Source organism: Anabrus simplex, chromosome 3 (assembly GCF_040414725.1).
Source record: "Anabrus simplex isolate iqAnaSimp1 chromosome 3, ASM4041472v1, whole genome shotgun sequence".
In the NCBI taxonomy this organism is placed as follows: Eukaryota; Metazoa; Arthropoda; class Insecta; order Orthoptera; family Tettigoniidae; genus Anabrus; species Anabrus simplex.
In genome coordinates this window covers 280,969,430-280,993,587 of record NC_090267.1, presented here as the reverse complement: position 1 = coordinate 280,993,587, position 24,158 = coordinate 280,969,430, and the positions used below count along the sequence as shown (strand labels likewise).

Below are 24,158 nucleotides of genomic sequence, written 5' to 3'. Positions count from 1 at the left end.
CATTTAAACTTGATTCAAAATTATTTTTTGTGCAAGATAAATTTCTAAATTTTCTAAAACAGTCATTAATTTTCCCTTTTTGGCCGAATGTAATAATTTCACTTCATTAGAAATGTCTGTGAATTTATGATTCTTTTCAACCATATGTTCTCCCATTGCCGAATATCTTTTATGTTTGACTGCATTAACATGTTCTTTGTACCTTATAGCCAAACTTCTTCCAGACTGTCCTATGTATCGTTGTTTACATGTTTGGCACGTTAATTTTAAAATTCCTGATTTATTAAATATACATTTATTCTCTATCTTATCTGAATTGAAAATTATCTTATTAGTATTGTTATTCCTTTCGTGTGGAGCATGGCATTGTATGGAAGTGAAACATGGACGATAACTTGCTCAGAAAGAAAGAGAATAGAAGCTTTTGAAATGTGGTGTTACAGAAGAATGCTGAAGGTGAGATGGATAGATCGAATCACAAATGAAGATATACTGAATCGAATTGGGGAAAGGAGATCGATTTGGCTAAATTTGCAAGTTATGAATCTCATTCCGTATTGACGGTTATCACTTTACAAAAGAAAATATTTATAAAATCCTCCTATCAATACAAGTCAAGTCATCTGTTAGATGAAGCAAAGTCTATACATGTTTCAGCCTAATCTCAAGGCCATCTTCAGCAGTAAAACAATTATTACATAATATACAAACAAATTAAAAATCGTAATGATGTGAAGTGACAGTGATCATGATTAGTGAGTTAAAAACACATTGAGGTACAAAGTCTTCTCGTCTAATAGATCTTACTGACTGTTAAATAAAAACACTATGCTGAGGAGTGTAGTGAGACCATCAATACTACGAATAAAACGTGTATAACATCTGTAATGAGAAAAAAGGAATATATGAGTGGATGAAGAACAAGTTAAAATGATGTACGAAAAGAAAACTCATATGACTTACTTGTAACTAAAAGTTGTCGTCTCGAATGGAGATGACCTTGTCGGTCTCAAGTCACATTGACAACTAAGCCTGTGTGTGGCTTACTGTGTATCTGTGTGGATGTGGTTGGGAGGGGTAATGGAGGGGGAGGGGCAGGGAGGGAGGGACGTTGTGATTCGCGGAAGGAGGGTGTTGATGGAAGGGCGGGTCTTGTTCTAGAATGTCGGTAGTGAAACTCTTTTTTATTAATGAACTGTTCGCAGATGAGCGGGACAAAGGTTTCCAATAAAATATTTTTCTTTTCGTTGATTTCATTTAAGTTATAGACGGGATTGTTATATTGGTCGATATCTATATATATATTCTCTAGTATATTAAGTAAGGGACCTTTCTTTTCTAACTCTGGAATATACAAATTAAAATGCCAATCATGTCTTTCAACGTATATTGGGCAAAAAGGCCGCAGTTTCAATGTAAGATACTCCGAACATCTTAATGCCCTAAAGTATAATCGCTACTCAGCCATAAGCGAACATTGTAGAGAGAAAAATCATAAATACACAACAACTGATCAAGACTTAAAGATCCTGCATTACGAACAGAAAGGTCATAATGGGCGATTTCAATGCCTCTGTTGGTTCACATAGCAACTTGAAATATGCTGGTAAATTCGGAGTAGGAAACATGAACAAAAGAGGTCAGAGACTTTTAGAATTTTGTGAACAGCATGATATGGTTATAACAAACACATTCTTTGAAGTACCTGTCCGAAGAAGATACACATGGAAAGCACCTGGAGATAATGCACGATATCAGATTGATTATATATTAGTCAGACAGCGATATCGAAACTAGATTAAATCCAGCCACAGCTATCCAGGACCTGATGTGGACAGCGACCACAATCTTGTATTAGCCAAGTGTGACATTAAGCTAAAGAAGAATATGAAATTGACCCAGCACACATGGAATACACAAAGTTTAAAGAACACTGGCATACAAAAGGCATACAAAATGAAAACTAATCAGTTAGCACAGACTTTTCAGGACAGTGCAAAATGGGAGGAAAGAAGGAATGGCATAACTGAAGCTGCTGAGGAAGTGCTGGGAAGAAGACAGTTACAGCCGAGGAAGCCATGGATGACTGATGAAATCATAAACCTTATTCGCAAAAGGAATAAGGAGAAGGGAGTAGGGAATAAAGAACGGTACAAAGAAATTAGAAATCAGATCACAACAAAGTGTCGCAAAGCAAAGGAGAACTGGATGAAGGAGACAAGCGAGATTATAGAAAAGGATATGATCAGAGGACAGGTGGAAAAGGCATATTTCAGTATCAGAACCCTACAACACAAACCAAAAACCAGAAGCTCCATAGTCAGAGATAAAATGGGAAATCTCCTGTTCAACACTGAAGAAATCTGTGAACGTTGGAAAGAATTCATTGAAGTCCTGTACCAAGGAAACGATGTAAATAATACAACCAGCTACACTGAAAAAGAACACGAGATAGACGAATGCAGAAAGGGTCCCTCAATCACATCTTCAGAGTTTAATGCAGCACTACACAGATTCCAGGAAAAGAAAGCACCCGGTCCAGATAACATTCCAGCAGAACTTCTGAAACACTTGGGTGACGATGTGAAATGTTACCTTTTTCAGCTGGTGTCCCATTGCTATGAGAATGGCGTAGTTCCACCTGACTTTAGTGAAACCAGAACTGTTGCAATACCAAAAAAGAGGAATGCCACGGACTGTTCAGATTATCGAACTGTCACTCTCCTGTCTCATGCTTCAAAAATACTGCTCAACATCATCAAGAATAGAATTAAAGGGAAGTTAGAACACTATATCGATAACGGCCAGTTTGGATTTCGATCAGGGAGGGGTACTAGGGAAGCAATTCTGGCATTATGTTTGATTCTGGAGAGAAGAATTGAGAAGAATAGGAAAGTATACGTGACCTTTGTCGACTTAGAGAAAGCTTTTGATCGAGTAGACTGGGAACAACTTTTCCTTACCATGAAAAAAGCAGGAATTGATTGGAAGGATAGACGCCTCATACTAAATTTATACAGAATGCAGAACACTGATTTAGAAATCAGTGGGACAAAGGAAAATTCCAAAATAAGAAGAGGAGTTCGGCAAGGATGTCCACTGTCTCCTTATCTCTTCAATATGTTCATCGAAGAAGCCATTGCAGTCATGAAGGAGAAAACAACGGGGATCAAATTAATGGCAAACAAGTACACTCTATAAGATTTGCTGATGATATTGCCATACTAGCAGAAACAGGTAAAAGTATGCAGAGAATGATCAACATATTAGCAGAAACTTTAGGCAAATGGAACCTCAAAATTAATACAAGGAAAACAAAAACCATGACAATATGTAAAGACAAGAAAACACCTGTAACACACTTAAAAATTGGCCCTGATAAAATAGAACAAGTGAAACAGTTTTGCTACCTAGGAACCTTGATCAAGAGTGATAATCGGAGCATATCAGAAGTCACGAAGAGGATAGCAATGGCAAAGAGAGCATTCCAAGATAAAAGGCATCTGCTGGCCAACAAACATATAGATATTCAAACTCGGAAGGCCTTTGCAAAAACCTTTGTATGGAGCGTGCTTCTGTATGGTTGTGAAAGCCGGACATTAGGAATGCAAGAAAAGAAAAAACTAGAGACAGTTGAAATGTGGATCTGGAGAAGAATGCAGAGGATAAGTTGGACGGAAATGAAGAGCAATACCGAAGTCCTCAGAGAGGTAAGAGAAGAACGGAGTCTCATAACCGAAATTGAAAAACGGAAAATAAAATTTATTGGTCACATTCTGCGGCATGAGGAGTTCCTTTGTAATATCACTGAAGGAAAAATTGCTGGAAAAAGAGGAAGAGGACGACCCAGAGTGTCTTACTTCAAGAACCTGCTTCTGAAGATGAAGTGCAAGACCTATGCTGAGTTGAAAAGACTGGCTCAAGATAGACAACTGTGGCTGCAGCGACAAGGCTTAGCCTTTAGAATATGATGATGATGAGTTGTCATGTTGGTTATCCTGCGTAGCCATGTGTTGTTGAAATTTAAAATGTTTTTCCTGGTGTATCATCGGCTGATGTTTTTCTTTCAGGTTTGTTATTTTGGATTATTAAATCATTACTTGTTTTATATGTACCTTGTATTATGTGCTCTCTTCTGTAAAAGGGGGGGGGGGGGGGGTTACAAAGTTTATCATCCTACGCTATCAGAGATGCCAACTTTCAAGAAAAGCAATTAGTAATGCAGCCATTAGGGCAACGGGGAGGGGGGGCGCGACCGTATATATTTTTTTCGAGATCTCACTAACTTACACATCATGGAAAAATCAATGAACAACATACAATTCAACCAGTTGTACATATTCAAAGACAGGCATATAAACAGTGTATGATTATTATGTGCTAGAGTAACAGGTGACCTGCAGTACATATCTGAGTGGAGGTTGAAGGATCATTTCGTTCGTTGAGTACTGTAGTTGCCCCCTTAGCAGCCTGTAGTTCCTGTTTTGGAGAGGTACACTGGTGACATGCTTTTTCTTTTGATATCATGTACATCTTCTGCACTAACAGAGCACTTAACAGGACAGTGTTCATATTAGCACGGAATTCAGTCTTGTTCTTACTTACCCAGCTGAAAACTCTTTCCGCTGGGGCATTACTATAAGGTACTAGAAGAATAGCCATCATTAGCTTACTCAGTGAAGGGTACTTCTTTATAACTGAAGCATCAGTGATCTTCGATATTTCAAACCAAAGTCTGCTGGCCCTTTCATCCTTGTAAAAAAGGAAATCCATCAAATTGGAAACGACTAAATTCTGTTTTCAAAGAATCAATTTCTTCTGATGACATAAGTTTAGGGAACCGGTCAATCATAAATTCTACTGATAAAAAACTCTTGGATTTCCTCTGGAAAACATCAGCAACTTCATCATGCTCGAGAAACTTATCCCTAATTGGCTACTTGTTGACAATGTACTCGCATGTTTTTGTACAGAACAGTCTCACATCGAAAAAAAAAAAAGTTTTCAATGTACTTTCATCTAGAGAAACTGCCCTTATTTAAGCCCTTGTGTTTGCCCCATGGAACAACTCACTGTCACTTTTCTGTAACTTAACAGAACTGAATTTCACATCAAACAAATTAGTATCGGACTCTAGAACAGAGAATGCTCTCACATAGTGAATAATAAGGTAACTGAAAAATTCATTTAACTTTGAAGTTTATGAATAAGTGGTGCCTCTTGTTGGAGGAATACATTTAAGGAGTTGAAAAGTGGAAGAACAGAGCTGAGAAACAAAAGGTAATGCTTAGTAGATGGATTTTCAAATTGTTCCTTAACTTTCAGAAATTTTGAGTCGGCCTTGTCAGAATCTGATTCACAGAACATTTTTAAAGGGTTCCACTGTTCTAAGACCCTCGATTCACACTGTAGAAGAGATAACCACCTGGTAGAAACATACTTCAAAATGATGTGAGGCTCTTCACCAAAAACTTCCTGGCATACCTTAAAGGCATTTTGCCTCTTTGAACTCTTCAGCAAATAGTGATAAACATCAATTAAAAACTGTTCAATATTAACATTTACAAGAGCACTGCACCCCTTTTGAGCAGCTAAGTGCACAAGATGATAAGCACAGCCTTGCACATGAATATTAGGATTTTCTTTACAAATTAAAGAGTTCACACATTTGGTAACACCAGTCATAGTACTTGCATTATCACATGCAAAACCTACGCAGTTATCCCACGGAATCGCCCTCTTCTACAGTTCATCATCCAGAATATTGAATATTTCTTTACCTGTATTGTCGCTGGATTAGCAAATTGTAAGAATTAGCATTGAAATTTGCGTAGATTCCCCATCAAAACGCGTCACAACTAATGGGTAGAGCTTTTCGTCATTCACATCGTAACTGCCGTCTGTTGCAAGGGCAAAGAGATGGGACTTCATTAATTCTGTTACCTTTCCCTGAACTGTAGAAGTCAAAGTTTTAACTAGCGCTCCCATTTTTGTTTTCGCACAACCGTACTTCGAAGCTATTTTTGACTCGGGAAACATTTTCTTGAACAAAGGTCCCGCATGGTCACTGCAGGCTAAAGGAAAGTTGTGTTCAACAAGAAAAGTCGTAAACAACAACTCCACGTTTGTACTGAGCTTTCACCTTCCAAGGATTTAGCAAAAATGGTTAAATTCTTGTTTGTGTTCCCCAACTTAACTGTATCTGTATGAATTTTGCTAGCCAAGTGTTTACAACAGTCGTCTCGCCCACCATGCGCAACGGAAAAATCACAACTACACACACTACAAAACACATGTGAAGGAGATTTTGAGGAATGCAGAAAACAGGGCCATTCTTTCGAGTATTCCTCCCTAAATTTGTGGTGTCTTTCTAGCGTCACTAGTTACGGTAACGTCACTACATGTAGTTTTCTGCACAAGAAATCGCTTCATTGTTTATTTCAAACTGTTCGCATTTCGTTAACACGTGATTAGCATATATCCTAGAAGAGCAATATACGCAAATTTGGCAACCAAGATCACAATAAATACTTCTTCAACAGTCACGCACACAGTATTCACAATGAAATGGAGTTTGTCACCACAACAAAGACAAAAGAACTCAGATACTTGCATGGAAGTCTGATCATGTGACGAACAAAGACAACAACTTAGCAAGATACACCACTTCACAGGTGGCTGTTTTCCCGATACTGGAACCACACACTGCATTCGGCGCGTGAAAACTCTAAATATTCTTAAACGAGGAACAGGAAAGGGCAGGGTATATGAGATTACTGAGAAATCCGAAAAGAATATTCTGAGAATTCAAGCTGAAATGGCATTCCTTGTGTATATTTTTGAACACTTCATACACTTACATTGAAAAATCAACAAAAAATCGTAATTTGTGGTGTGTCATTCGTAAAGGCGTAATTATGAGGGGTAATTCGTAATTATTACGATTGAATCGTAATAGTTGGTATCTCTGCGCTATGGTATTTTGATGATATGGTATTTTTGACAGATCAAGAAACCCCAAGATCAAGTGTCTGTACAATGCAAGAATCAACGCAAGAGGATGACATAATAAATCAGGTAAGGTAAAAAATATATTTAGAGGTATTATTGTGATATAATTATTATCTAATTAGTACAAAACATACGGAAGCCCTTCTTTTACATGCAAGTTAAATTATTGCTTCCAGAAAGATGACGACAATATTGATGACGTTGAAATAGAAGAAGTGCTATCAACGTCAGCTCCATCCTCTGTGTCCTCTTCATCAAGGCGTCCAAAGAGGAATAAAAATCCTGACCCAGTTGATGAGGTACTGCAGACTGTTGCAAAAAAACTCAAGTCACAGGAGGAGGGAATATATGTGACATTTGGCAGGCACATTGCAGAAGAATTGGCTGCACTTGATGACAACATGGCAACATTCTGCAAGAAAGTCATCAATGATGGAATTTTTGAGGCTCAGATGATGACACGTAACTGAACATCAACAGTAGTGACGCGGGGAGTGTAATCCCACCCACAGTCAGTTGTGTACATCCGGACGGAGGACGACATGCACTACGGAAACTCACAGACTTCCTCAAGCAGTGTTACTGGAGAATACCTGTCAAGTTTTCAAGTATGTAATAGCATAATGTTATGTAAGCCTACATTGAAAATCACTGTTACACTTAATCGATCATTCGGTCCTGCTATTCTACCCTGCCTTCATTATTAAAGAACTGCATGAACATATCTCTTACTTCCTTCGCCTCTTGACCATAATTCCTATTGAATCCTCTTTGTAGGGGAATGAGCACATTATCGGCTAGCTCTGTATCCGCCGCGTTGATTTCATGACTGAAAGGTTGTGGAGACCAGTACGATGCAGATCGACGACGTAATTAGTTATGCAAACAGCAACAAGCCAAAACAACGGTTTCTCTACGATCTAATCTTAAATTGATTTCTGTGTGAAAAATTCTAAATCCTGAGGCCATTATTCCGAAAACATTTTCCACTATCCTTCTTGCTCGTGAAAGCCGGTAGTTAAACACTTTTTGTTCTGGAGTGAGATCCTTTTGCCCGAAGGGCTTTAAAAAGTCTCTGCGCAAGGCGAATGCTTCATCTCCCACAAACACAAACAGAAGTTCGATTGTGCTATTTTATGGATGCCTTGGTTTCAGCAACTGGAGATGACCAGCCACTCATTTTTGGTAGAACCTTGTGTTTTCCAATATTCCCCCATCTGAAATTCGGCCATTAGTTCCAATGTCACAGTAAATATATTCATAATTTGCATTCACAATAGCCATTAACACTAAACTGTTTGATCCCCTGTAATTCCAAAAGAATGATCCACTTCCTCCAGGAGGGATTATTTTTATGTGTTTCCCGTCAACAGCCCCCAAGCAATGCAGGAATTGCCATCTGTCTTCAAATTCTGCTGCAATTTGTAACCACTCTTTCTCACTTGATGGGAACTAAAAAATAACAGAAATACAAATATTAGAACTCTTTCTTTTCAAGTAGAAGAAGAGCTGTGAAGAGCTGTGCACTTGCACGAGTTGCAAATAACGACGAAATTTATTTCCTACCGATGCTTATTTTTTTATAATTATAAATTTTGTATCACTCATCAGTTTGAATGAATAATATCATACCTTGCAGTATTCTTCTTTTAGTTGCTCATAAATTGCTCTGCATGTTTCTGGAATAATTACTCCAAGGGCCTGACTAGAAATAGCAGCAGAGAACTTCAGATCTTCATAATTCCTTCCAGTAGCTAAGAAACGGAGTGTTACAATGAGTCTTTCGTGTGGAGTAATTGCTTGTCTCATGATTGTGTTGGATTTTTTTAATTCAAGGAGTTATCTTATTAAGAAGAGTTAAATACGTCTCTTCATCCATGTGCAAGTAATTATACCAGTTACCTGGCTCTAACTTCAATTCACTCAGTAAGTTCGTGTGCGAAAAATCTTTTTGTTTCAGAAGCCAGTTCTTTGTCCACCTCTTTCTAGAAAGTGATTTTTCTTCCTTTCTTCTTTATGCAAATTATGGCAAGAGCTACGTATAGACCATCGTCTGACATGTTTCCACATAAGCTTGCGAACATAACTTCTGAGAAAAACTGAATGGTGTGTGCCAGTCTCCGCGTTCCGTCTTGCTACCCACTTAGGTTTGCGCATGCAAATCGTCAAGCAAAACGTAGCGTGTGTGGCTGCCTTAATAGGAATATTGCTTTTTTTGAATTTTGGGAGTAGCATAGGCTGTAGGAAGACTTGGGTTCATGATAAATATCTTAGAATGTTCTTGGTCATTTACGAGAAAAGTAGGTTTTTAGAATTTCTTTTTAAGTGTTTTGGATTTTAGTGGTGGGGTCTTTTTCACTATTAGAAAATTATTATTATTAAAAAATGTTTTGTTTTTATCAATATAAGTGTGTTTGTCCATTATTACTGTAACATTTCCTTTATCTGCTGTAGTAGTTATTATAAGACTATCATTGATTTTTTTATTTTAAGCTGGATAAATATATGGTAGTGGTGTGGTTAGTAGGAGGGATATTGTTATCTTTAATTATGTGTTCAAGATTTTCTTAATTTCAAATCTTAATCCTTCTTGTTTATCAACAAGAAGGAGTGAGATAGCTTGTTCGATTTCTGCTATATTGCATAACGTATTCCTTTGATTGATTTTTGGTTGTTGGTTGTGTGTGAAAGGATAATTAAGTTATCTGTGAACTTAGGAGGGAAAAAGTACAATGTGATCCAAGTCTATGCTCCACAGGTAGGATGCTCAAAAGAGGAAAAGGCCAACTTCCTTAATAACTTGGAAGAACACACTGAGTATGACAATCTAACTGTAATGGGTGATTTTAATTCACAAGTTGGCTCCCAATGAACAGGACTTGGTTCAAGAAAAGGTACTCCCATAAAATCACAAGATATAGCTGGCATGATAAAATAGGTACATTAATAGATTATATTCTGATAGATCAAAATGTATGGAGAAATGTCAATGATGTTAAGGTCATTCCAAGTAAAGACCTTGGTGGAGACCACAGACTGTTGGTTGCAGTTATTGCAAAGGAAAGACCTCCCAAAGTCTGTAACAAAAGAGACCCAAAAATAAAAACTTGGCGACTAACCAAGCCAAGTGTAAAAGAAGAATTCAGGGAAGGTGTCTGCAGGTTGCTGCCAAGAGAAGAAGTGAAATTGGTAGATGAAGAATGGGATACTCTAAAGAAGGTTGTGATTGGTACAGCAAAAAAAGTATGTGGACGACAGAGTAAAAAAAAAAAAAAAAAAAAAAAAAAAACCTAAAGGCTCGGTTTCTCAGAACTGACGCATGCGAGGTGCGAGGCCAACGTTGCGTACTTTCGTCGCAATGACGCGGCGAGGCTCGTGGTTTCCTACGCTGCGAAGCGGATCAGTTGCCGAGCATATGTCTTGTTCAATGGATCTCGCAGCCTGTGCGCTACTGTTGGAAGGGGAAGAGGATGATGATTAGGAAATTATCCTGCGTAGTTTTGGAGGAGAAGGCAGTGATGTCTTTAAAAACAGGGAAACCGAGAGGGACTAAAATATTCTTGTAAAACGCCATTTGATTGACAGTGAAAGTAAATTCAGTAGTTATTTTCGGGTGTCAAGGGACCTTTTTCAAAGGATTTTAAATGTTATCAAAGAAGATATTACGAAGACGAGTAATAACAGGTATCAAAAAACCAACTCACCTGAGGAGAAACTCTGTGTCACACTAAGATGAGTGTAATCATTTAGTAAATCTTAAGGTAATTATTCCTCAAATAAAATTAATTTGTCATCTTCTAAAGTATGAGTATATTTTAATTTCAACAGATATTTGATGCCAAGTATTTCCTGAGGTACAGGTATGAGCGTGTTTTTACAATAGCCTACAAGATTATTTCTGGAAAATGAACAATTACATATTATTATAATGAGTGAATTTACTTTAAATTATCACAAAGCTCTGAAAGAAAGATTGAGTTAGCTATTGTTTATAATATGGATTGCAATCAGGGTAAATTGATGTACTGGGACAGTTCAGTAGACACTTCATCTTGAACTGACGATAGACCAGGTGACAATTCGTCGAGAGTTAGTATCCTCAAAACTATTTGGTGTTGAAAATGTCGTGGATGAAGTGGTTCGTTGTTGGTACAGATGCCGCATCTCCATCTCTGTTACAATTTGGAAAATATCATCCGCGTTTCGGCTATGAGCTCAGGAGAAAATTCCATCACAGTCTTTCCCATACTTTTGAAAAAGTCTACCACATGTTGATTTTCTTTGTGTCCTTCTGATTTGATAGCTAATATTTGTTTCATAATAGCCATCCTACCTTCACGACTCTTTTTTTACCTCATCAAGTGCTCGATCCTTTAAAAAGATGGCCTTCCTTTCTTTGTAAGTTACGCAACACTGGGTGCATTTGAGCTTCTTCAATCAGTTCCTCGTCCATTTCGTCCGTAAAGCTCATCGTGTTGCTTAAAACAGTGAAAATAAGAACAGAAACAATGTTGCCTTGCACTGCTGTCGCCTCGCACAAATCTGGCCAGACAAATCAGTGCGCGGTGACGCTGCGAGGTCTCACTGCGAAGTTGCGCAGACTGCGCACCCCGCAGCTTGACAAACCACTTGCATAAGCTCATGTAGTCTGGATTTGTGCGAGGCGGACCTGGCATGCGTCGGTACTGAGAAACCAAGCCTTAAAGAAACTGCCTGGTGGAATGATGATATTAAAAAGGCTATCAACGACAGAAACCGTGCAAGAAGATCCTTATATCAAGCAAGAACACGGGGAGATCAACATGAAATAGAGGAGAAGCTTTCACTTTACAGAAAGGAAAAATTACAGGTCAAACAGTTGGTTGTAGCTGAAAAGCAGAAATACAAGGAAGATCGGGCTACCAAAATAACGCAGGATGGAAATAAAAAACTGTTATACAGTATTGTTAAGAATAGAAGAACTCAAAATGAATCTTTCCAATCTGTAGAACGTCCTAATGGTGAGGTGACTAGGGATAAGAATAAAATATTACAGGAGTTCCAAAGGCACTTTGAAACTTTGCTGAACTGTTATGAAAATGTCACTCCATTAGACAACGAACTTTATGATTTTGGTAGCACAAATACCACTAGTCTGACATGGTTGGAAGTAGAGACAGCAATATCTAAGCTGAAAAACAACACATCAACTGGATCAGTTGAATTAAGTGTTGAGATGATCAAAGCACTAGGAGAGGTAGGACAACAGTGGATGTACAGGGTACTAAATAGAATCTGGAAAGAGAATGTAATACCCAATGACTGGAAGCAAGGAGTCATCATCCCATTGTTGAAAAAAAGTGATAGAAAGAAATGTACTAACTACAGAGGTATAAGTCTGCTGTCACATGGCCTCAAACTCTACGAATACATCCTTGAGAGCAGGTTTAGAAAATATGTTTAACCTACACTTGAGGAGGAACATGGATTTAGAGCTCATAGATCAACTATAGACCTCATTTTTGCCACCAGAATGCTCTATGAGAAGTATTGGGAGAAAGGTAAAACACTTATAACTGTTTTTCTGGACATCGAAAAAGCATATGACCATGTCCCACGCAGGCATATATGGGAATGTTTGAGACATAAGAAAGTGCCCGATGACATCATAGCGCGAGTACAACAATTATATGATGAAACCAAGTGTTGTGTCCAGGTCCAGGATGGAAGATCAGGTTGGTTTGAAACGAAGAGTGGAGTCCAGCAAGGAAGTTGTCTTTCGCCACTTCTCTTCATAATCATAATGGATGAAGTTTTAAAAGCGGTTAAGAGAAAGGATCCAACAACTAATGCCCTGGTTTTTGCTGATGATGTAATGGTATGGGGTGAGACAGAAGCTGAAGTACAAACTAGACTAGATCTCTGGCATGAAGCTTTTATAACATTGGGTCTCAAAAATCAGCAAAATGAAGACCAAGATGGCTTGGTGATGAGCAGAAACTCTCCAACTGTTCATCTAAGAATTGGAGATGAGGAGATGGATATTGTAGACAACTTCCAGTATTTAGGTAGTGTTCTGTCATCAGACAATACCATACATCAAGAGATTAGTAACAGAATACAGAAAGCTTCCAAATTCTATCATGCTGTAGTCAAATACTTTAGGATGAAACATTTCCGTTAGCTTCCAAGATCAGCTTGTACAAAATATATCTAGTACCTATATTGACGTATGGCCTGGAAGCAGCAACACTTACTGGACCAACAGTCATCTTCAGGCAACAGAAATGAAGTCCCTCCGTTCTTGAAATCGAAACAGACTTTCAAAGTATTAGGTCGCGTTACGTACATGTAGTACGTGTTGAAGAGATGTTAAGTACAGAACAAAAACGGCCAGCTGGACACCAGTGGGATCCGAACCCACAACCTCCCACTGGTGTCTGGCTGGTCATTTTTGTTCTGTACTTAACATCTCTTCAACACGTACTACATGCATGTAACACGACCTAATATGTTGAAAGTCTGTTTCGATTACAATGCGGTCGTGAAAATTCAATATTCATTGACATCCCTCCGTTCTTGTTTACAAAAAACAAAAATGGATAAAATAAGGAATGTGGATATCCGACAACAGCTTGGATGGGAAAGAAGCTGGCTGGAGACTCTAGAAGTGAAGAGATTGCAATGGTATGGTCACATGAAAATAATGAACCCTCACAGGACTCCTTGAACATACTTTGAACACAATGTTCCTGGGAAGAGACCAAGAGAAAGACCTCGTGATGTTTGGGAAAAGCAGATAATGAAGGACCTTGAAATTAGAGATGTGAACTGTTGTCACATATATGAGCAGCATCTGTGGATGGATAGAACAAACTGGAGGAGGCTCGTACACAACCGCACCCGGCTTGCTAGAGCGAAGAAATGATGATGATGATGGTTGTGTTATGAGTCCTTTATTTTAGATTGTTTGCTCTGTTTCATCAAAAGAAACTTGAGAAGGACTTTTGAATGGAGCGTGGAAGATGTGTTCATCGTCTTTGGTTGTTAATGAGGATTTATTGTGATGAAAATCAGTTTGAGGTTAGCCAATTTCTTGTCTAATTTATTTTGTTTAATGATCATGAGATTGTTGATTTTGTTATTCGTATATAATAGAAAAAGTTCCATTCTACTGATGGGACCATAAATTGAGCTGCTTTGAGGTGTGAATCATACATTCTAATATTTAGAAGCACTTTCTTTTTGTAAAAGGAATTTGATTTCATTTCTTAACCAAATTTCATTAGTCTCTCTTTGGGTCTTATGAATTAAACAAGGGTTTTTGTATTTCAATTGGTTTGCTTTCAGGAAAGATTTACGAAGGCACGTCTTGAGAAAGGTTATGTTTTTACTGAAGTTAGCTATTTTAAGTTTAGAATTAAGATAAGCGTTTGCCGTGGTGATACCTGAGACAATTAAAAACAAAATATTGGAGTATTGATGTGGTGGTGAAACTATACTTATATTTTTCTCATGTTATATAGTCAATACAGACCAATATGAACATGACTACTTGTAATTTCTTACTTACTTCTTGATTGCTGAGGGTTCATGTATCTCATACACGTAATCAGACATGCCAACTTTCAAAAGTGAAAAATCAGGAGAAATTTCACAGTGAATGGCGAAGTATTACGACACATCACTGATGACAGAACATGTACAAATTCATTATAATTCAATACATTAACAATTCTATTTGCCCATATATATTTTTTTCATCATTTACATGTGGATACTAAATACTGGACATATCTGAACTGTAGAAACATGTGACTTCTCATCCTTCAACATGGTGATCACATTACGACTAATTGTTGTTCAACACACCAGTAGCTGACTTAGCCCTCTTCAGAAAATCAGAACTAAATTTTTGCTCAAAGCACTTGCCTTGCTGAACTGATTTCAAGGTTAAAAGTTTCTCCACAGTTTGTTCAGACAGCAAGGATCGGAACTGTGTTTTTGTCTTTGTGACTCTGCTAAAAATCCTTTCACATTCTTCACTGCTATGTGGAATTGATAAAATAAAAAGCATCACCTTAGAGAGTCTGTCATATTGAAGTACACCATCAGCTGATTTCATCTGACCTACCAATGCCCATTGAACATCAATTCTTCCTTTTGCCAGGTCTGTTTCTTCGAGCTGAAAGTTACAGAACTGGGAGTGCAGAATATCAGTTTATTTATCCAAATGTTCCGTTTCACTAGTCAAAATGTTCGGACACTTCTTAATGAAAAATCTAAGGCTAGAAAATGATGCCTTACTTATAGCAGAAATATTTGCAACTTCTGCATTAATTAAAACTTCATCTTTGAATGGAAATTTGTGTACCATGTAGTCACACGATGAAGAGAAACACTTTCTAACAGAAAGAACATGCACTTTTCCTCAGACTTCAAGGTGTTCACTAAAACAAACGCAGAGTTCCCTATCATCAAATCACAATCATCCTTTTGATTTGCTGGAGTATGATAATCTACATCAAGGAGAGAGGAGTATCTTTTAATAAAGTCTGGTTTCACAAACCTTGCCATCACATTCTTCAATACTTACTCCAAAACTGACCCCAATAACTGGATGTGCGGCGTACTTGACTGAAGAGCTACATTTGGATTCTCTAAGATATCCATAAAACTTGAGAGAAAAAGGCAAAAAGATTTATGTAAATTTGATGAAAGGAACATGAAAAGTCGTTCTTCACGTGACAATGCATGGCTCTTAGTGTGATCAGTAGTTTCATTTTTTAAAAGTGAAACGGATGACTGGGTTTTCCTTTTAACTGAGGAGTGAGGTGAAATGTTATGACATTCCTTAACGTTTTCAGACAAACAAGACACATCTGCACTTAAACTGTGCTTAGGAATTTTGTAAGTCTTCAAAGTTCCCATCTGAGAATCCTTACTCACAATTTCGCTCCTGAATAATGTAACCAAAGGGTCCCACTGACACAAAATCCTATCTAAACACCTTCTTAGTGATAACCATCGAGTAGGCACATGCTTCAGAATTTTCCTGATCTCAATGTTGTGTAAAGTCTGAAATTATCTGAACTTTTCTTTCCTCTTTGCACTCCTTTCCAGATAATAAAATATATCAATTATACTTTCATCTAGATTTATGGGCAAGCACGCCGCACTCTTCTCGGCAGCAAGATTAATTAGGTGACAAGATCAGCCTACGATGATTATGTTACTATTTTCCCGCTTCAAACATCCTGCCACACCATTCTTTAATCCTACCATTACTGGAGCATTATCAGCACCAAGAGCTGGGCAATTTTTTAATGGAATGCAGAATTCCCGAAAAGTTGAGAACAAAAGATTGGCAATGTTAGCTCCAGTAGCATCCCCTTCTAAATTAGGCACAGAGAGTAGACAACTCTGAATTTCATTGAGTTCAGGCCTAAAAAATGTTACAACAATAGAGAATATATTTTCAAATCGCTTTTATTGCTACCATCAGTAGCAACAGAAAATGCATTCATCTGCAAATGTGATACAATTTTTGCCCTTTCTTGCATGCACATTTCTGTAATGATAGCTGCTGTTTTCGTTCTAGCACAACCATATCGTTTAGCGATTTTCGAATCAGGGAACATTGATCGGCACAATTTACAGGCAGGTTATGTTCTACTATAAATGACGTAAATAACGCCTTGGCATTCGTCACAGGATTTACATCTTGGTTTTTACATGAAAAGTTCAGTTTCTGGTTTCTTTCTACACACTGGACACACTCCTTATGTTTTTTCGTTTGCATATGCTTGAGTATATCGCATTTCCCGCCATGTGCAACTGAAAAATCACACTTACATATAGTACAGAATGTGAACATTGGTCTCTTTCTGGATTCACTAAAACACGGAAACTCTTCCCTATAAGCGCTTTTAAACACTGCATAATATTTCTTTTTTGACATTTTGGCCAAAACAAATATTAAGGCACAACACGAGCACTTCTACAGGTAAAACAACTATGGTGTGCTACTTCTGAGATTAGGTTACTCCAAAGAGAATGTTACTCGCTTGACTCGCTTGCAAAGAGAATGACTGTATTATAGACCAAAGAGCAGCACATGACTGGCCACCGTGCCCCGTACTGCCATCTGGTATCATTATTAGAACTACTATCGATCAGCCATACTCAGACATATATTGATAGAACGAGGAAATCCGCGGGAGTTTAAAATAATACGAAAATTACGGATATTGCTCTGAAAATCGGGAGATCGGGAGGAACGATGAAAAATCGGGAGTCTCCTGCTCAAATCGGGAGACTTGGCACGTCTGCATAATCAATACAGGCTATACATCAACTGTCATGTGGAGAAACACAATTTATATATAGTAGTATAAGTTGATGTTCAGGGAAAACCAACTACACATACTTCATGAAACAAAACTCATACTAATGTGTAAAGTTTCATTCCTCATAAATATTAATCTTTAAGAAAACATTTAGAAATGTCTGGATAGGACTAAGGGTAAACAAAAACTGAACCAAGGAAAAATTGTGTATTATGGCATATCAGGAATCATTGGTCTTTATAGAATATTACAAACAAGATTACAGAATATGGTATATCCAAAATCATAGAACACCTTGCATTAACTTGAAAGACATCAATATATGACAGGAAGTTTTAAATAAGAAATATGGAATAAGAACTAGCTTACCGAACTTAATTCCCAAATTTTCAAAGTTTTGTCATCTGACGCACTGACTAATAAACGACTGTCACTAGACCATGCCACATCTGAGATCCCCAGTTTGTGACCCGATATTGTCTTCTCAAATTTACCATCATATGCACCCCAAATTTTTATTAATTTGTCAGCAGCTGGAACATAAGGCAATACAGAAATAGAATCTTAACTGTTAAGATGAGTTCAGAAAATTAACATTTACAGCACCACATTAACTTAAATAAGATCCCATGTAATTCAATAAACATTTGAATATTAAAACAAGTTTTTAAAACTCTTCTTTAATTGCAAAGAATATTCAATGGTACACGAGAGTCTTGTGTTCATGTAAGTAATAAAAAATCGAATTACATGGGATAAATCCACATTACTTTTTAATGTTACCAGATTTATCTACATTTAAATGCATTCTCATAAATCTCTAGAGTAATAAAAAATTGTTTTTCACACTGAATCCTTGTAGGTTACTGTACCTTTCATTAATCTTTGATCATATGCTAAAAACCCTGTACCTACAGTAAAAAGCTGAAAATTTCCCAATGAAGTGTGAGAGTGCTGGTGGTAAAAGGAACATGGATCATCCAGATTCCAAGCTGCATTTCAAGCCAAGTATTCATTTTCTCCCCTTTACTGACATCTTTTCAGTGTGATCATCACATGTAACAGTAGTAGTTTTGAATCATTATAAGTACAAACACCATACATGAAAGTTTCAACCTTAGTGTTCTCTTTACGGTAAGAATGGTGCCTAGCCTGTCAACTTCCAGTTCCATCAATATAAGTTATTGGCTAATTTACGTAAATAATAATTACATTATGCCAGTGTACAGACAGATAAAATATAGTGATGCCTACAAGGAAGAAATGTGTGAGTATTTTTAATAAATAAAACACTTGACTATTTTATCGATCTAAAGAATGACACCCCCTCCCCCCTTGCAGAGAGAGAGAGAGAGAGAGAGAGAGAGAGAGAGAGAGAGAGAGAGAGAGAGAGAGAGAGAGAGAGAGAGAGAGAGCGAGCGTGGTGAAGAAAGGAACTAGGTCAAGCCTCCCCTTATATGAGTAACTATGTGTTAACATTCATAGTACGGAAAATAAACACACCTAGTTAGAGACTTAGTTCCTTTCTTGACCATTTAAAGGATATTATTATTAGGCTATCATTCGTTAAAGAGTACGATTGCCCTCCAAAGACAAGAGTTCAAATCACATGAGTTCTTTGATGGCTGTATAATCCAATTCTGGAACCACACACTCTTCCACAATGTAGGCACATGGTGTCTCGGGTAGCCACTGGTCCTTGGGGGTTGATACTTCCGCTATTCATATGCTCTTTTCTAGAATTGCGTTTGTTAGCCAGAAGTTTCTTCCATTGTAGTTCAAAGAATAGATGCCTTTGGTGGGCAAGGCAACACTATTCTATGCCACAATCTCCCAATTTTCAGGGTCAATTTAATATTTTGTTAGATTTGCCTTCAGAAAGTCTTTGTAGCAATTTTCTTGCCCACCCTGTTTTCTCTGTCCGACCTTCAACTGACAGTATATGATTTGTTTTGGGAGACGTGACTCAGGCATGCGAATTACATGACCTGTCCATCAAAGCTGGTGTTTTTTTATTATGAGAGCCTCAACGCTGGTTGTATTAGCTTGCTCCAAAATACTTATGTTAGTGCATCTGTCTTGCCATTTTATTCCTAGGATTCTCCTAATGCAGCAATGATGGTATTTTTGCAGGCATAGTAAGTGCCTTCTGTATGTAACCAAGTTTCACAACCATCGAGTAGAGTTGGAACAACAACGGCTTGGTATACATGCAGCTTAGTTTGAGTACTGATGTTACGGTTGTCAAACATCCTAATTAGCATATGAACATAGGTTGCATTGGCACATTTGAGACAATATTGAATTTCAGCATTAATATTCGCATTTGTTGAAAGAGGACTACCCAGATAGGGAACGTGTTCAATATTTTTTAAGCTAGTTCCGTTAGTTATGATAGCAGGAGCAGCAGCGTTACAGGTTGGTGCGGGTTGATATTAAATTTGCGTTTTACTGGTGTTTATGTATAGACCAATGCTCCTGTATGCCTCGTTAAATACATCCAGGGTATGCTGAAGAGCATCTTCAGAGTTTGCCAATATAATATTATCGTTTGCATATTGGAGTTCAAGAATATAAGTAGTAGATACCTTAGTGTCTGCTAAGATTGAATAGTCCTCCATCTGTCCTATATACAATTTCTACCCGCTTTGAAATTTTGTCTTTGACCAAATGAAGTATGACACCAATATACAGGGTTATTCACCTAACATGTTACACGGAAATAACGTCTAAACCATTAAAGATATTGGTATTCTGTTTTCATATTGTAAATTATACCCAGGGGCTTGTAAAACAATGTGCTACTTATTCCCATGGGATGATTGATAACCGAGATATTGATTCTAACACCACATTTTAAAATGGAACGGCATGAATGCACACAGCTTGCCTAAAAGTACAAGTGTGTACAAGTTCAAATATGTAAGTATTTTCAAAATTGGACAGTTACTTTTTGATCAATAAAAACCAAATTTGGGTTTTTGCATACTCAGTCAGACAGCATGCAGTCAGCCAAGGACGTATAGGCACGTAAGCTGTTTCCTGGCATTGATTCCAGCCCCAGAACGGATACCAGGCATGTACTGTAAACTATCGTACAAATAATGTGATGAACCATAACATACCTTGGGTGTGCAACGTTACTGTATGACTGGCGAACACACAACGGGGAAGCGAGATTAAAGTTTCTTTGTTTTGTTTTGAAATCCATGTGTAACAGGTTGCTCTCAGTTTGGCGTCTTTCCCCACGGATGGGAATGGAAGGATTTGGAAAGCACGTCGGCCGTGGCCTATCTCAAAGATACCAATCCGGTATTTACCTGGTGTTGAACATGGGACACCATGAAAATCACTTTCAGGTCGGGTGAGGCAGGACTCAAACCCAAATGCATGCTACTACATTATTCATTTGTTTTTCTAGAAGGAGATCTTCAGGTACCCCGTGTTATGTTTATTTCTCAATTCAATGTTATTATTTTATTCCTTTTAAAAACATCAACCCTCCCAGTCCTGTTATGAGTTCGCCTGTCATATACACTTTGCAAACCCATCACATATGTATGATATGCTTACATGCCTTGTACCCATTCTGTGGCTGGAATCACACCCAGGAACATGTCCTTGCCCGACTGAATACTGTCTGATGCGACATGCAAAATCGTGCATATTCTTCTTATTGATATCTCAAAAAGTAACTGTCCGATTTAGAAAATACTTTCATATTTGAACTTGTACGCAGTTGAATTTTTAGGCCAGCTGTATGAATTAGTGCTGTTCAATTTAAAAATATGGAGTTACTATCAATATCTCTGTTATTAATCACCCCACAAGCCCCTGGGTATCATTTACGAATATTAAAACAAAATACCAATATCTTGAATGGTTTATATGTTACTTCCGTGTAACATCTTAGGTGAATAACCCTGTATATGGAAAACACTGTGGAGGCCAACCTTTCCTTCACGTGGTGAACTAACCGTTTCCACAGACAAGGCTCTGGTGACCGAGTCACGGTGGGATAACCGTTACAGTGAGTACAGAGGAAATTCTGCAATACAGCCAGTGCATGGGCTGAGAGATGGCACTACCATAAATGGTCATAATTCCTTCAGGCTAGCAACCCATCGGAAGGACATTTGGTTGCTTTCAAGTTTTGCAAGAGAAAGAAAAACAGGACGGATTATAAAGATGATGAACTTGGCAAAGAAAAGGACAAAGATTAGAAGAAGAAAATTATTTTTAGATGTGCCACCTTGAATGTACAAGGTATCTTACACAAAGATGACCAGCTGGATGACATTCTCGCAACAACAACAACAACACAACAACAAAAAAGACATTTATTGCGGCAATTTCATAAACAAAAACAAAGCTTCAGGGGTCAAAAGGGACAGTAAATTATTTACAGTTTTACAGTGGGGTTGACAGACATACTAGAGCACAGGCGGGTGTACTGCTCATTGTACACAAAAGATTAAGATCAACAATTGATAGCTACACTTCTTGGAATAAAAGGATTATCCAATTAAGACTAAAACTATCCAGGGGTTATCTTACAATTATACGGGTATACACTTCAGTGGATGGCAATTCAACAGAAAGTGATGGGTTCTATAATGATCTGCAAAAGACAGTCAATAAAATTAACAAACAAGATATGTTACTATTACTGGGAGACTTCATTTCTAGAGTTGGTAATGAGAAAATTCAGAATAACATCGGAATTCATGGAGGAACAACCAGTAATAACAATGGAACCAAATTAATAGATTTCACTGTCTTCAATCAGTTAAAGATCTCGAACACAATGTTCTCACACAAGGACAGCCACAAGTACGGATGGTCTGCACAAAATCAATTATTGATTATATAATTTGTAATGGTAAATTGGCAGATTTAGTCTTAGATACAAGAGACTATCGATGCCATGAATTGGAAACTGACCACTATCTATTAGTAGCACCTACTCATCTGAGGCCTAGATGGTATAAAAGAAAGCGTTTGTGGTTGAACAGAAAGCCACTTCCTGGGTTAGCCTATCTCGGGAGTGCTCAGGCACCTTATCGTGCAATCGTGTGAGCGAGGCAGTTGAAAACAAGCAGCATGGCGGCCTGAAAGGAACTATGGTGAAATGTGTTGCGCAGATAAACCCTGTGAATATCAAATCCGTCGCGTGACATGTTAAACGTATGTATTATAATGTAGATATGATGTTAATAATCTAGTTAAACTAGTTCCTAGCACCACGTGTTCTCAGGGACCTGTCGGAACAAGGTTGGAACATGGTCCTCCGGGTCGGATTTGTGAAAGTGTTGTACTGATATAATATTATGTTGTCCTCCGGTGTTTGTGAGTGTATTTTTTGAGAGGTGACAACCTGTGAAGAGTATATTGGAGCACGTGTATCATAATCCCTGTGGTATGCTGTACAAGATGAGGTGGACAAAGGATTGAACGATAAGTGCACATCATATCAGTATACCATAGGTCAGTCATTGCTATCATTTTTCCTTTCTTTCCTAATGTTATATCATGGAGTCTAATGATAAAAACCCATTGTTGAAACAACAAATGGTCTTTAAAGGGTCATTAACACGTATCAGTAAACCTGTAGACAAGTTTGTGGCGGGCTTCAATATTAATGCATTACACAGCAGGTTGAAATTAATGACTCCAGTCTGGGAAGAATATAAGCATGTTCAAGGTAAACTTGAAATTAATGACGACGGGAACTACCAAAATCATGAATGGGTTAGGGAACAGTTCAAAGGAAACTATTACGATTTAGAGGCGAGAATGACTACACTGATAGAAAAGAGCATAACAGGGGATATTTCAATTTATGGTGTTGGTACAACACAAAGGACAACATACTGGAGGGAAACAGAAATCGCACGGTACATGGTGGGTTATAGTGTACAGTATTTCAGTTTGTATCTCGGTGGATGACAAAGTGATCTTCGTATTACGTTTGAGAATATGACTCTGAAAAGGAAGGCACAGCCTGAGGGCCATAAACATAGTGTTCTGAAACACGCAAGACTCAAGAGGACTGGCATATGTGAATAAACGTGGGAGAGTTGTGGAAGGCAAAGAAACTGGTTCTGACTGCAGGTAAGTAAGGAGCTTGAGAAGTTTTACTAGGGATTGTTTAGTAAATAATATTCTAACATACAACCAAACTTTCTACTCTTTAGATAACAATACGTATGGTACAGATTTATACTTAGTATTAATAATCTGTTATTCTTCTAGATGCAGAAAGAAGTGCTTTGAGGTTATCAACGAAGAGGCTCGCATGTCCATTCTTTCCAAGTTTCTTCAACTTCCCAGTAAGGATGCACAAGATTTACACTTGCAGCGCCTCATCGAGAGGAATGAAATTAAGACCAGAAGACCAAGGAATGAAAATTCAAAGCAGCGAGCAGCAAGTTTCACTTACTTTGTTGTGGATGGCAACAATAGAAAGAAGGTATGTCGTTCAGCTTTTATGAGCATGCATCCCGCCACTCAGAAAAGAGTATTCTGTATCACAATGCTTTTCTTCGTGGAGAAATTCCCAGGGCCAAGAGAGGAACCAATCCAAATACCAGAAAGATACTGGAAGATGTCACTAAACTGATATCCGATCATATTCAATCACTCCCTCTGAAATGGACTCATTACAGAGGGAAAGAAGTGCATTACTTAGATGCCCGCTTAACTATTAAAGAAATGCACAACATGTTTGTCACAAAATACCCAGAGTGTAGAGTTGCTTCTTTCCTGAAAAATTATATAGACAAATTTGTGCCAGAAAATGTTGATCAGTTACCCGTT

The 24,158-nt window shown here is 37.8% G+C and overlaps 1 protein-coding gene across 2 annotated transcripts in view; it reads right to left on the bottom strand.

Annotated features, from left to right (window-relative positions):
• LOC136866259 (protein will die slowly) overlaps window positions 1-24,158 on the bottom strand; it is a 184,000-nt gene that overhangs the window by 100,603 nt on the left and 59,239 nt on the right. For both annotated transcript variants that reach the window (XM_067143062.2, XM_067143063.2), the window contains exon 3: window positions 17,709-17,872. In XM_067143062.2, coding sequence (XP_066999163.1) covers window positions 17,709-17,872 — 164 coding nt within the window. The remainder of the gene's footprint in view (window positions 1-17,708; window positions 17,873-24,158) is intronic.